Source organism: Capra hircus, chromosome 17, assembly GCF_001704415.2.
Source record: "Capra hircus breed San Clemente chromosome 17, ASM170441v1, whole genome shotgun sequence".
NCBI lineage: Eukaryota > Metazoa > Chordata > Mammalia > Artiodactyla > Bovidae > Capra > Capra hircus.
The window spans coordinates 20,444,701-20,460,005 of record NC_030824.1 but is presented as its reverse complement, the minus strand read 5'-3'; the positions used below and the strand labels follow the sequence as shown (position 1 = coordinate 20,460,005).

At 51.2% G+C, this 15,305-nt stretch overlaps 1 protein-coding gene across 1 annotated transcript in view; it reads right to left on the bottom strand.

The window, feature by feature from the left end:
- AACS (acetoacetyl-CoA synthetase) overlaps positions 1–15,305 on the bottom strand; it is a 53,476-nt gene that overhangs the window by 21,814 nt on the left and 16,357 nt on the right. The window contains exons 5-8 of the mRNA XM_005691340.3: positions 15,091–15,188; positions 5,927–6,041; positions 5,640–5,721; positions 1,694–1,841 (exon numbers count right to left, since the gene is read on the bottom strand). Of these exons, the coding sequence (XP_005691397.1) occupies positions 1,694–1,841; positions 5,640–5,721; positions 5,927–6,041; positions 15,091–15,188 (443 nt within the window). The remainder of the gene's footprint in view (positions 1–1,693; positions 1,842–5,639; positions 5,722–5,926; positions 6,042–15,090; positions 15,189–15,305) is intronic.

Sequence of the window (15,305 nt, the reverse complement as noted above, 5' to 3'; positions counted from 1 at the left end):
AGCTGTGTTATGTGTTAACTCCTTTCCACGTTCTAATGAAAACACTGTGTAAAGAGCTGTATAAGGTGTTAATGTGATTCCAGTGTAAATGTTTCCTTCCTAAGGCAGAGATTCAAAGAGCTTCTAGATGCAGAGAACATCTGTAAAAGCTAAATGAGCTAGGATAAGAGAAATTTTATATTTCATCTTCAAATACCACCATCTGACCAAGCGAAACTAGAAAGCTGTTTGAGAACGTGAGGTCTCTCCACTCAGATAATCCTCGGGCCTCCAGGAGGGGAGGAAGTAAGACCGTTAGCGTGGGCCATCATCCACTGTGACTGATGTTCTTACAGAAAGAGGAAATGCAGATGCCCAGGAGACACTGGGGATGGCAGGGGGAACAACATCCCCCGTGATCCAGTTGCTATGATGCTGTTCCCCCAGTGCAGGGGACCCGGCTTCAATCCCACATGTCGTAACTAAACCTTGTTGCAGCCATATAAATAAACAGTAAATATTTTTTAAAGAGATCCATCAGGGATGTATATGCACAGAGGAAAGACACTGTGAGGACACAGAGAGAAGGCGGCCACCTGTCAGCCAAGGAGAGAGGCTCAGAAGGAAGTCACCCTGCCCACACCCCGATCTTGGACATTCTAGCCTCCAGAACATGGAGAAAGTAAATCTTTGGCATTTAAGCTCCTCAGGTCCATGCCATTTTGCTAGCACGGACTTTTGACTAATGCAGCTTGGGAAATCCTTCAGTTAGTTGTACTTTGTAATGTAACCTGTTAACAGGGAAGAATAAAATCTGACTCCATGATGGATCTGTTTCTCTTAAAGTTTGCTCTCCATTGCTTTTGTTGCTATAATCACTAAAAAGATGCTGCCTGTAACTGTGAGCATACATAATGGTCTGCCTTGGGGAACCTGCCCCCTCTGCCTGAATGTTAAACTAAAGAGCCTTTGTTCAGCTCACAGGATGACATTCTGACCCAGTCCACCTGGGAATGGCTGCAGGAAAGAAGAAATTAACACATCCCTTCCCCAAGGCTGGCTAAGCCAGGAAATATTTTGCAAGATTTTCAGCCTAATTTTTACTTTACTTCCTCATCTTCTCCCCCTTCTGTTCTGTAAAAGAAACTGGCATCCAGACCCTGATACCATGGTGCTCTAGGGCCCTAGTCTGCTCGGACACCTGGCTCTCTGAATGAAGTCACTATTCCTTGCTTCACCATCGCATCTCCTGATTACTGGACTGTTATGTAGTGAGCAGATCGAGCTCGGACTCGATAACAACCCCACGTCTTTCAAACTTTTTGACCCCAACCCACTGTCAGACAGAAGTTTTACGATGCTGCCCTACACCTGCCCATCCATACCTGCACTTACATGACAGTTTGGAGAAACCACACCAACCACTCCTAAGACCTGTGATGTGCTGATATTCCCTGTTCTCATCTATCCTGTTTCCTTCTGTCTAATATGTGGCAAGACCCATTCCTTGGGCTCACGATCCCCTCAGGGATCACTGTGCAGAGGGACCAGGGCGGCACTGCAGAACCCCTGACCCCATGGTGATGGGGTCACAGCAGCAAGGCCAGCATGCCTCCCTCGTCTCGCTTGAAGATGGATCTCTGTGTGGCATCCCACCAGGAAAGCGGGGATGAGGTGCCATCTTCACCAGCAGGGAGTCCCCGAGCAGACCTACCCCAGCCGAGTGAACCATGCATTTGGGTGCTCCTGTCGTGCCCGATGAAAACATGATGAAGAGTGGGTGGCTAAAGGGCAGCTGCTCAAACTCCAGCTGGGGGGCTTGGTCGCCTTGCCCGGTGGCCAGGAAATCCTCCAGGAACACACTGTGGGCAGAAAGGCACAAGAGAACAACGGTGAAGGTTCTAGAACATTGGGGGGTCGGGGGCAATCTGCCGAGTCCTCCCGTTCGTTCCCCTCCATGTCTACCTGGATAACAGCCTGGACTCCGGGACCCACCTGTCTGAAAGCTTTTGTGACGGAAGGGAGAGTCAGGGCTCACAGACTACGCAAACTGAAAGAAAACTCAGTGAAATTTTTGCTTTATTAGTGCCACTGACAGAGACTAAGCGCTTTTCTCCCGAGAGTCTAAGCACTTTAATATTAAACACAGCAGAGGGGGATCATTTGCAATTAACACGCCACTGTTTATGTGCAAATTCTGCAGAGGAGGGGGTCTGAACTGATGCTGGAGTCCTCAGAACCCAGGTGCCACCCATTTGCTACTCACCATCTGATTAGCAAATGCCTTGTTCCCCAGGGCCCCCCAAGGGGAAGTGAGAGCCAAGTGGGCCTGAATCCTTCCGTCCCCCCACCCCCATCTCCCCAGCCCCCAGGAGAAGGGAGGGGAGGAGGCGACAGGTTTAGAGATCTCTTCTGACATGTGAGGGTCACAGCAAGAAAGTGGGATCAAGGTCCCACACGAGAGTTTCTATGACAGAAACCCTGCCAGACAATGATCCTATTCTCACTGATTCCCTATATTCTGTTTACAATGGCCAGATACAAACATCTGTCCAGAAACAAGTAAGATTCAGCCCAGCTGTCGGCTCTGGCCTAAACAGCCTGCCCTCAACTGTGCCCCCAGAGCTGACTCAAAGCCTCACTGTGTGTGATCAAGGGCCACCAAAGGGGCTGTTTCCTGAGCAGAAACAGGACAGAGGAAGCCGCAAAGCCACGTTGGGAGACAAGTGATTTCTCTCTTTTGAGATCAGTAGGAAAAAATCAATCCCTGAACCCCAGCTCTGTTGCTCCACTGGTTTAGAAGAGAGAGAGGAGAGAGAGAAGAAAACAGACAAAGCTACCGTTTTGACAAATGGAACTTGCTTTCAAGGAAAGGGGAGAACTCAGTTCAACTTGGCTGGCAACAAACTGCCAACGATGATTACTCTGAAATATTTACAAACGCATGCACACTAGAGTGAAGAAGTGTGCTGGCTCACATGCGAAGGCATCCTTAAAGACGAGCCTGTCTCCTGGGGGAGGCACAGCCATTTGAAAAGGGCACCCCAAATAATTCAATTCTGAGCAGTAAATAAGCAGAGTCCTCCTCTCCAGAGTGTTAGGAAAATTATTCACTGTGGAACCCTTCAGCCAATGAAAGCCCCCACCTCCCATCCGAACCCCATTTATATAAAGAGCCCAATATAATCAGATGCTTCACACAGAGAAAAACCTCTTCTTTCACTAGTCTATAAATCACAGTAAATAGTGATGACTTTTGTTGTTTCTTCTAAAAATGAAAAGCCAAAACGGCGGCCCTGTTACAGGTATCTGCACATAGGCACAGACACGTTCGTCTACGGCGCCCAGCAACTGAAAGCTGGACAGCAACAAGGCCCCATCCCCAGGGTGGACCAGCGGGGAGGGAGGACTCTCTACACTGCCTGGAGCTAAATGAAGCGGTGGATGTTAATTCTCCTGGATGCTCTCATTTTACATCAATCACCGATAAACACATACAGAAAAATAAAAGCCAGGCCACTGTGGGGCCAGCAAACCATCCTGTGTTCCTCCTGGCCTCTGTGCGTTATGGCCCCATCAATAAAACCAAGGAGGGGAGGGAGGGGACATATCTATGGCTGATTCCTGTTGATGTATAACAGAAACCAACACAATATCGTAAAGCAATTATTCTTCAGTTAAAAATACATATATTTTTTTAAAAGGGAGCTAAGGCTGGGTGTAATTTATCAAGGTAGGCAGGGGTCCCACAGTCTAGGGGACAAGCCCATGCCCCGGGGCTGGCCTGTTAAGGACCTATACGTCCTGACCCAGGTGCTCCAGAAGACACAGCTCACTCCTGACTGGGCTGTCACCTGCTCTTAATGACAGACAACGTTACTGACAGCTAACTTTGTGCACACTGCTAAACCTGAGTGGAAGGTACTATTATCCCCATTTTACAGATGGGGCAACTCAGGCACAAGGCTGCTCGCTGGCCCAGGGCCACAAAGCTGACATATGACCCAGAGCAGTCTGGCTGGAGGCCACAGCCTTCAGGGAACAGTCACTTTGCCGCAGCCCCTTTCAGCCTCTAGAATCCTGGCACCTGCAGCTGTCCAGGCCACCTCTCAAGGTCACTTCAGGTGCTGCCTCCCCCTCCCACAAAGAAGCAACTGTGCTAACGTCTCACTTGCTGGGCACTGCCTGTCCCGACTCACCGAGCATGGCTGTGTCTACTGGGATCAGTGGTCACAGCTCACCCTTCCTGCAGGTGTGCCTTTACCCCTGAGCTTGACTGTAAACTTGGGGACAGCACATGAGCTTTATCCTGCTCAGTGCCCGAGGAGGTGCCTGGATAGAACCACTCAGCCATGTCCACCCAAGAGCAAGGCCTCCACACCCCCTCGCTCCCTGCACATAGCACACAGCGGAACCCCACCTGTGGCTCTGAGGCTGCTCAGAGACTCCTGCCCACAGCCCAGACACAAGACTAAACGGATAGGTTTACCTGTGCAGGTAAACACGTCTGATCTCAGAAGTCTTTCCTTGGGACTTTCCTGGCAATCCAAAGGTTAGGACTCTGTACCTCCACTGCAGGGGGAAGGGTTAGATCCCTGATCTGGCACTAAGATCCCACAAGCCAAGAAGCATGTCCCAAAAAACCCTACCTCTCTTCAGTGTTCTCTTTAAGAGAGACGAAAGGTGGACAATAAGACCTTCAGGAAGAACCACTACTTGGAGCAAATCATAATCCATTTTATTGATGCCTATTCAGAAGTAAGGTGCTCACCATTTTATTCAGTGCTCAAGGCCTGAAGTCTATTAGTTTATGAATGTTAGAAGAGGAAAGGAAGATTCCATTAATAAGAGGGACAAAAAACAGGTTCTAAAATGGAAAAAAATGTATTAAGCATGTGAATGGCAACCCACTCCAGTATGCTTGCCTGAGAATCCCATGCAGAGGAGCCTGGTGGGGTCCATGGGGTCCCAAAGAGTCAGACACGACTGAGTGACTAACACCAACACCACCATTCCTTTGTACATATGCATATATATACACGTGCAGACACATTTACATACATAGACACCATATACATACACACAAAAGTGCACATGTGTGTGTAAACACATACACACACATACGCACATGTGCACACACTTGAGACACTATTCAGAATTGCTGTGGCCAAATGGCCTGGCCCCATCCAAGCCCACCACCACTTCTGAGGGACAAGAGACAGGAAGGGTGAGGATGCCTGGGACAGACTCAGTTCTGCCACTAAGTCACCATGTGGCCCCAAGGGACTCCCTCTGGGCCCTCCAGGGCCCATCTACAGAACGATGATTTTTTTTTGGCTGCATCAGGTCTCAGTTGCAGCACTAGGGATCTTTCCTTGTGGTGCACAGGCTCTCTAGTTCTGGCTCGCGGGCTTAGTTGCTTTGCAGCATATGGGATCTTAGTTCCCAGATCAGGGATTGAACCCAAATCCCCAGCACTGCAGGGTGGATTCTTAACCCCTGGACCACCAGAGAAGTCTCTATGGAATGACATTTAACAAAGATACCCTACACCTCCAGGATGCTCCCACTCCAACTGGAAAGAGTCACAGAACCTGCTGCCCAGTGGGTCCTTGACTGTGTTCCATACGCAATTAGTGATCAGCGTGTGGCTGGCTCACCTATTTGGAATCTTGGAGATGTCTATCTTCTCTCTGGAGGAGATGTAAGGAATCAATACCACTTTTTTCAGGTCTGGTAGTCCTAAAAGCAGGGGGAGAAGAACACACAAGCTTACAGACCCCGACAAACTTAGTCACTGATCTTTCTCTTTTTTTATGAAACGTAAAACAACCTAGGGCTGGAACTGCTCCGTTTTTGTAGCTCACAGCTACCAGGGGCTCTTGGGAGCCCTGGGGCGGGACTCTTGCCCCTGCGCCCCGCCCCCACCCCATGCCAGCCCACACACCCTTAACGACCCGCTGCAGCTTGTCCATATGGCTGTGCTCTTTGCCGTTGTACACGACGGCCTCCACGGAGAAGATGAGCTTTGGCTGGATCTGAGAAAACCGGTCCAGAACGCCCTGGGGTAGAAGGAGAGAGTCATTGTTGCAGAGGTCCAGGGGTTCAGAATCCACCCTCCAATGCAGGAGAGGCGAATATGGTTCCTGGTTACGAGAAGGGGACGACAGAGGATGAGATGGTTGGATAGCATCACCAACTCAATGGACATGAGTTTGAGTAAACTCTGGGAGTTGGTGATGGACAGGGAGGCCTGGCGTGCTGCAGTCCATGGGGTCGCAAAGAGTTGGACATGACTCAGCGACTGAACTGAACCGAACTAATGACCTAAGATCTCACTTGCCTCGGGGCAGCTAAGACCACCCGCTGCAAACTTCTGAGTCTGAGTAGCACAACCCCTATCCCACCCCACCCCTGCAAAAGGAAACATCATTATTGCTCAAGGAAACATCGTTGTTGCTCATCCATCCAAAAGGCAAAATCTCCCAGTAGCCCATGAGACTGATGTATCTTCAGGGAAAGAAAACGGAGCATGACCACCATGCCAGCCATGTCCCTGCATTCCTGTCACCTGGAGGCCAAGAAAGACAGCCAAGCAAACCAGACACGCACCCGAGACAGGACATCACTTCACAGAAAGCATCAATGCAAAGAAACACCAGATGGACTCACAGACACACTGAGTCTATCAAATGGGAAAACAGCATGGTGTTTGCATCACCAAAATGGTTCCCCACTTTACAGAAAGAACCTTCCAACACGGCTCCTCTGGCGTACGTAAGGGAAGGCTCACCTTCCCAAAAGGAAGCTCTGTATGCAAAGTCATCCCACAGTTTGGTTCTCCTTTGATCTTCAATGACAGAGGTACCTGAATCCTCCAAATGACACTTTTTGCCAAGCAAATGGATAAACCCATTAACATGTACACTCGTAAACCAGCCCATTTGAAAAAGCAGGCTCTTCACACCCAGCAGTCTGTTTACACCACATATGGAATCACCATCCCCCTCAAGCACATCCTTCTCACTGAGAGAAGGCACACCTCTCATGCACACACAACACTGGCAGGTGTAGCCTCGAGACACACTGATACAACCTGCACGCAGCCCTGAGGGTGACAGGTACAAGCTCTCACAGTCTCCCCTCCAGCTCCCCTTCCAGCCTACCAAATTCAGACTATGGCAGAGCCATCTTCACTCACAAAAACAGCATCTGGGAAGGCATCACTGGACTCCGGACTCCTGGACCAGCATTCCTGGTCCCTCACATGTAAGCCCAATGTAGCAGCTCAAGGTCAATGCCTGGGGCTACTCCAGGGATGTCAGAACCTCTGTGTGAGGATCTGATGGACAGGGTCTCCACCCTGGCTGCAGGATACAGGCCACCTGTGGCAGGACGATTAATTAAACTCACCAGGTAACTAATTAACTGGCCTGGAGTGGGCCAAGCGCTGCTTCTCAGAGTTTTCCAGGAGTCAGCAAAGCACATGCTTAAGACAAGGGGAAACCAAGGGACCCTAGGAATGGTCTTGGTAACAACAGTGTGGAGGTGGCCTGGCAATCTGGGCTTTCATAAGCCCCTCAGATGATTCTAATGCATGATAAAATTTGTGACTCTCTGAACTACAGAGTGAAGAACTGAGATTCTACCTTCAATGTCATCCATTTTCAAGACACAGTGCCAGGCAAGCAGAGTTCCTTGTCCTTAGAACATACAATCTATCTGGCAGAAAAGTAGCAAAGCAACTAAATGTTACTGTTTCTAATTTCCAATTGCTTTCAGTGAACTAAGCTCATCCTTTAGGGAGCCAGGAAAACAAAAAGAGAGAAGAAAGGAAGGAATAAAGCCATAAGGAAAAATTATTGATGGATTTGATCAATAAAACCAAAATCTTTCTTCCAAGAAGATCAATAAAACAAGCCTCTTGACAAATGTGATCAAGACAGATAATATTTCTAGCTAACACTTACACGGTACTTATCACGTATCAGACACTGTCCTGGGCACTTTATACTAATATTCACTCATTCAGTGCCCTGACACAGCATTATTATCCCCACATTACAAATGGATAGACTAAGGCCTACAACCATCCAAAGTTAGAAATCACACTTTACTACAGAAAGATTAATCAATGACAAAGCACTGTGTTCAGTGTTGTTAACAAATTGCCAAAAGCCAGATGAAGTGGATGATTCCCCAAGAAGACATAAATTTATCAAAAAATGATCCAAGAAGCAGCAGAACACCCAAAGAGACAATAACCATGGGAGAAAAAGCAGTCAAAGGTCCACCTCTGAACACAGACACCAGGGAGGGACAGAGCTGCGGGCAGGTGTCGCCCCATCCTTAAGCGCCAGACACCCGGGAGGGACAGAGCTGTGGGCAGGTGTCACCTCATCCTTAAGTACCAGAACATTCCCTTTATACAAACCATTCCAGAAGACAGAAAATGACATAGAACAAGCAAACAGAAAAAAAGATTACAGACCAATGTAATTTACTACACTAACAGATTTAAAGGGGGAAAGCTTCCTCACAAAAAGCTTTACTAAACTGGACACTTCCTCACTGACAGACAGTGTCTTACCGAAATCTATGGCAAATACATTGCTCTTGATGGAGGAGAATCCTGGTAGGACATCCCAGGCAGTCCAGTTTAGGACTCCACACTTCCACTGCAGGGGGCCCAGGGTCAGTCCCTGGTTGGGAACTGAGATCCAGAATGCCGCAGCATGGTCAAAAAAAAAAAGCATCCTGGCAAAAAGCAGAAACCAGCTTCTGTGCCCAGACTGCCATGGTGTCCTGGAGTTCCAGCCAAGCCAGGAGCTGGCAGAAAGGAGCCGAGAAGCAGGCAATAGAAATGGCTATGCTGAAAAAGGCCAGTGAGAACCACCAGGCGAACCAACAGAACTGGGTTAGGCAAGGTGGCCATGTACAAACTCCACAGAGCGGCACTTCCCTGGTGGCCCAGTAGACCCTGCACTTCTACTACAGGGGATTCAATCCCTGGTCGGGTACTAAGATCCCACATGCCAAGCAGGGCATGGAAAAAAATGAGAGAGAGAGAAAACAGCAGCAAGCTCCACATAGCAAAATAAACAATATTCCTGGACCCCAGGGTTTTAAGAGGGGTGGAGAGTCCTCACTTAAGCTGGGAAGAAAATTTTTGCCAATGAAAACATCTACATGTACTGAGCATTCAACATCCACCTTTCCAGCTGGTGGCAGGCACTCACGCATCTGACTTCCCGTCACCAGCAGCGGGCTGGGGCTGTGATCACCTCTACATCCTTGCTAAGGCAGGACCAGCATCATTTGCCCAAAGCTTCACAACCTGCCAGCGGCAGAGTTGGGGTTGCAGGCTGCTCCATCTGCCACGGGGGCTGGTGCTCTTAACCACGGCAATGCCTCTACTAAGGAAAGACTGACCCTTGGGACAGGAAAGCCATCGGGCAGCAGCAGAGAGCCAGGGCTGGGGTCCCCACAGACTGAATAGGGGGAGGAAGCAAGAACCACAGCCAGAGCATCCCAGGACGCCTCCAGAGAGCACCTCCGCTCAGAGGCATCAGGGGAGCAGGCTTCGCAGTCAGGCGGAAGGGGAGCGGCCGTGCTGAGCTGAAGGTGCCACGAGAAGAGCCCGGGGCAGGGGGAGCCAGCCCAGGGAAAGGAAAGAACTTCTAGAAAGTCTGGGGCCAGGGAGGAGCAGGATGGGGCCAGACAGGAGCCCTGGAAGGAGGCAGAACTTTCTCCATGACACCTAGCATCCTTCTGGTGGACTAGCCCACACAGGTAGAAGGATCAGAGAGCAGTGACCTGAAGCTCCGACATCATGGAAGTGACCCTTGGTCACAGAGAGAAAGAGCAGACAGCAAAGACCACAAGTGTTTCAGGACCAGGGGTCAGAACAGGGCACCATGGACAGACTCAGAGACCCCACGACATGGTGGTGAGGTTCCTGGTGGGTCAAGCTGGGATCTCTGAGCATCAGAAACCAGCTGCTGGCCTATTCCAGTCCAGGAGAGGGGTGCTCAGTCGTGACTGCTCTCATGTCACAATGAAACGAACACACCTGTGATCGTGCAGCTGACCTGATAGGGCGCTTAGCAACCAACCCAGTGCTGTAACCAACAGCCGGGCCAGTGCTGGATCACATGGACTGCCACCCAGAGTGAGAAGAGCTCTCCTATTTATGTTCATGCACGTAAGTGTGTGCACAGGTACACACATACACACACGCAGCGACCTGAAAGCATTCTGTAAGAGGGAGGGCGACAAGCTACTGGCCTGGCTCTTGGATGCATGGATATCAAAGATTGGACTACCCCAGTGTCGCTGAAAAAGCCACCCATTCAAAGGTAAACAGTGACACAACGGAAAAACCAAACGTCAACACACACAGGACCTGGAGGTCTTGGTGAGGCTGGAATGTTGAGGACCTGAAGAACAAGCATCCCACCCACTTGGAGATGTCCCTGAGCCCACTGTGGGGGGTATCCAAGCACAGAGGGTGGGAGAAGTGGAAAGGATGGGAGGAAGGGTGAGGTGATAGGCAGGGGGAGGGCAGACCAGAGCTAAGGGGTGTCAAGGGAAGTAAGGAATGGCCCCCAGCATCCTTGAGCAAAAGCAGCATCCCCACCCTGCCCCAGAACAGCCCACGCAGACAGGCACACAGCTTGGCAACAGAGGGGGTCCTATCATCACCAGCCTGGCTAGGCAAGGAAAATTCATCCATGGACAGGAGAGTCCACATATATGCAGACCCTGCCCCCATACCTGTAAACTGCCCAGTAACTATCCCCCATGCGTGTGCCACAGGACTAGAAACTACTTCATAGTCACTAACAACATAACCCCGTCACAAAAATAAAAAGTTAAAATCAGCATTTGCAAGAGAGTGACAATTTTCCCTTTATTATACAGATTTTCAGTGATCTGCAACAGAAAATGAGTCAAAGTAGGAAAGACATTTGTACTTCACTGCAAATTTCAGAAACGGACCCTTTACTGACACTGGGAGGACCATCTAAATATGGTGATGCCAGAAATTGAGAACAGTAGCCTCTTTTTTATTTATTTGGCCGCATCGGGTCTTAGTTAAGACATGCAGGATCTTTAGTTACAGCATGTGGGGTCTAGTTCCCTGCTGCTGCTGCTAAGTCACTTCAGTCGTGTCCGACTCTGTGCAACCCCATAGACGGCAGCCCACCAGGCTGCCCCATCCCTGGGATTCTCCAGGCAAGAACACTGGAGTGGGTTGCTATTTCCTTCTCCAGTGCATGACAGTGAAAAGTGAAAGTGAAGTCACTCATTCGTGCCCGACTCTCAGCGACCCCATGGACTGCAGCCTTCCAGGCTCCTCTGTCCATGGGATTTTCCAGGCAAGAGTACTGGAGTGGGGTGCCACTGCCCAGGGATCAAACTCGGGCCCTCCGCCCTGGGAGCACACTCTTAGCCACTGGACCACCAGGGAAGTCCCCAGGAGGCTCTTTTTTAAGTAAAGATTTGCACACTGCTGAAGAGGGCCGTCATAGGCCCATAGGACTCCCCTTTCCCACCCCAGGCCCCATCTTATCATTAACTCTCAGGGTTTCCGGCTGGTTTTAGCTACTGGAAGAGAACAGAGAAGATACTTGAGGCTCTGGGGTCACTGCTTTCTACCAGGTCCTTGTTGTGTTTAGTTGCTCAGTCCTGTCTGACTCTTTGCAACCCCATGGACTGTAACCCACCAGGCTCCTCTGTCCATGGGGATTCTCCAGGCAAGAATACTGGAGTGGGTCTCCACACCCTCCTCCAGGGGATCATCCCAACCCAGCCAGGGATCGAACCCAGGTCTCCCGCATTACAGGTATATTCTTTACTGTCTGAGCCACCAGGGAAGCCCACGGGTATCAATACCCACATGAGCAAGTGCTATGGTCCAGGTTACTCAGACCAGGGCTTCCCGGACACAGGGCTCACCCTTGGGAGCTAAGAGGTGGTACCAGCAGCTGGGGCACCCTGAAGTCACCAGGCTGATACATGAACTGTCAGCTGCTCAACACTCACTCCTGAAGACTGTACATATGACCATCTGCCTCTGGCTCTACACCAGGGGCTCAGCAAAATGAGGACCACCTCTCAGAACTCAGGGCAAAGTGAAGCATCTTAGAAAGATATTTGGCCCTGTCATTTTCTGATGGAACGGAGGGCTCTCCCCAGACTCAGGCCGTTGCATGGCAAAGATTTCCCTGAAGGTTTTCGCGGAAGGTCGGGGTCAGAGCAGAGCCACGCTGCCATCTAGTGCGCACGTGCGTGTGACGACAGCCGCCACGTCAGAAAACCAAACCAGCCTCAACCCAGGGAAGGAATGCCTGGGACGCCCTCCAGTGGTACCCACGGGCTACGTCCTCTACACTACAGGACCTCGGACCAGAGTCGGCCAGAGTGGCCTGTGGTGGTGACATTCCACACAGAGCAGACTCATGAGAACAGGCACGGGGTCAGGGCCAGCTGCTGATGCTACAAACAAGTGCGAGGTGACCTGTCCCCTAATGCCGCCCCGCCCTGCACCTGGAGGCTGAGAGCTGCCACCAGAGGCCAACTCAGGCCCTCTACTCTCTGAAGCTTGTGACGCCCTCAGGCACGAGCTTCAGTCAGGCTCTAGAAGGCCACAGCCACACCCCTCCTGCCACACAGAGCTCTGCCAACATCTTTACAACTGCTTACAGGTTCCAATTCACTCAAAAACACCCACCCCTCTGGACTTCGCTGAAGGTCCGGTGCCTAGGACCCTGCACTCACCATGCAGGGGGCCTGGGTTCAATCCCTGGTCAAGGAACCAGATCCCACATCAGGAACATCTGACATTTACTGAGCTCGGGGGCTGCTGCTGTCCTCACAAGCCTCCTGTGGTGTGCCCCCAGGAATGGGAACCAGGAAGCAGCAGAGCCCGACTCAAACCCAGGCAGGAGCCTGCCTGCCGGTAACCTGCATGCAACGTAGCTTCTCCAACCCGAGGCACCTTCACCACTTCTGGGCAACACAGCTCAAGGGCTGCTAATAGATCCAAGGACAACAGTGCCCAGGGACTGGCTCCCACAAGGATGGCCCAGTCCCAAGCACACGTGGCCTCACGGAGGGCCTTGAGGATCAAGAAGTCACCCCGGAGCTTCAATCTCAAGTCGGTCCTGACGGGAGGCGATCTGGCAGAGGCCCAGCAAAGCCCCAGGAGGCACAATCACGGCCACCAGCAATGAGGGCCGAGATGACCACCCTCTCCCTGAACTCAGCAGGGCTCAGTCCTCACCCCATGGGGCCAGGACTCGCCTCGGCCAATCACTTCACTGCTCCAGGCCTCCATGTGACAGAGCCACGTCTATCCCTCCTCTGTGTGGTGCTGGGGAAAATAAGAAATACTGTGAAATCTTTTCCAGAAGAGCGAGCCTCAGGACAGACATCGGTGTCAAGCTCACACCCAAAATGCCTGGCCCATGCACCAGGCACATGGGTCACAGAGCGAGGCTGGAAAAGCTCCATCACTGCATCTATAGTCCAAGTGTATCAACCCTCCCACGCCAATCACAGGCCCACACGGTCTACATTTGTTTCATGAGACTCTCTCTTTCCACTGCCCCTGCCTCACACATGAGGATAAACAACTCGCCCAGGGATGCACAGGCAGCAAAGCCGGGCCAGCCCTTGGCCCCTGGGCTGCTCTGATGGATGCCCAGAGCTGGGGCCAAGCCCAGGGCACAAGAAGAGCAGTCTCGGAAGATGCCCACTGTGTCCTCTAACAGGGGACTGTGCTCATGGCTCCTGAGGGTCCCTCAGCCCCAAGGTTCTGCAACCAGAAGAGGTCCCTGATCGGGAAGTAGAGAGTCCCAGAAGTCCTGCTCCACTGTTTCTTCCTTCCCCATGTGGGGCTCAGCTTCCTGCCCTTGCCTGGGTCACTGTACAGCTGGTGCATCTTGGTCCCTGGTACCCTCCAGGTTTAAGGAAATAAAAAGGCTCAACCCACTCCCACACAGGGTGCAAAGCTCAGACTCAAAGTAAGAGATGAGGGCTTCCCTGGTGGCCCAGTGGTTAAGAATCCGCCTTGTAACGCAGGGGACACCGATTTGCTCCCTGGTCTGTGAAAATCCCCCACACCACAGACCAACGAAGCCCACGCGCCCACAACTATTGGGCCTGTGCACCTAGAGCCCACGCTCTACAATAAGAGGAGCCACCAAAATGAGAAGCCTGCTCACAGCAACCAAGAGTGGCCTCCACTCACTGCAACTACAGAAAGCCCTCATGTAGCAATGAAGACCCAGCACAGTCAAACATAAATAATTTTAAAAATACTTTTTAAAAAGAGATCAGAAATGGCAATGTTGGAGGCCTTGGAGGAACTTCTGTGAACAAATCTGGAAAACAGTCTGCAGAGGATAAACATCAGAAAACTTCATGTGGGCATGAAGTCACCAGGGCAGTGGCCGGGCACTTCTTACTGAATGCTCAGAACACTGCCCATCACATGTAACACACTAATGTAGCCAATACACATGGCTGGACGTCAGGAATATTAAAGAAAGGAAGGAAGAATCATTTACTTGTAGGCTTAAGAGAAGATTCGGCTCTGGACTCTCCTGATGGCCCAGTGGTTAAGACTCCACCTGCTAATGCAGGGGTCACGGGTTCAATCCCTGGCCCAGGAAGATCCCTCATGCTGCAGAGCAGCTTAGCTCATGCACCTCAGCTATTGAGCCCACACACCCTGGAGCCCCTACTCTGCAACAAGAGAAGCTATTGCAATGAGAAACCTGTGCACTGCCAACAGAGGAGCAGCCCCGGCTCGCCACAACTAGAGAAAGCTCAAGAGTGGCAATGAAGACCCAGCACGGCCAAAAATAAGTTAATTAATTAATTTAAAAAAACATTAAGCTCCTTCTGGCTCCTCCTCTCCCATGGATCACAAGTCATTGGCTGGGGAGACGGGAAGTCATAGTAAAGCCGTTTTCCTCCCCATCTTGCTGGTCCCACCCTGCAGCTGCCCACACCCTGACCCAGTATATCAGGCAGAAATCACAAGGAATGATCCCCTGCAGGGGCAGCACATGCAGGGCACTTGAGGGGACCCCGACTCACATTCACGCCGAAGTCTGGGGACGTGGAACTCCAGATGGCCCCAATGCTCGCAGCTGCCAGCATGGCCTCCACAGCATGCGCGCTGTTGGGCAAGTAGCCTGTGGAGAGGACACAGGGAGAACGCTTGGTCAGGGTGTGAGGATGCAGACTTCAAAAGCAGCTCCCAGAGCCAGGCGGGAGTGGGGAGAGGGGCTGGCTGTGAATGGCTCACAGAG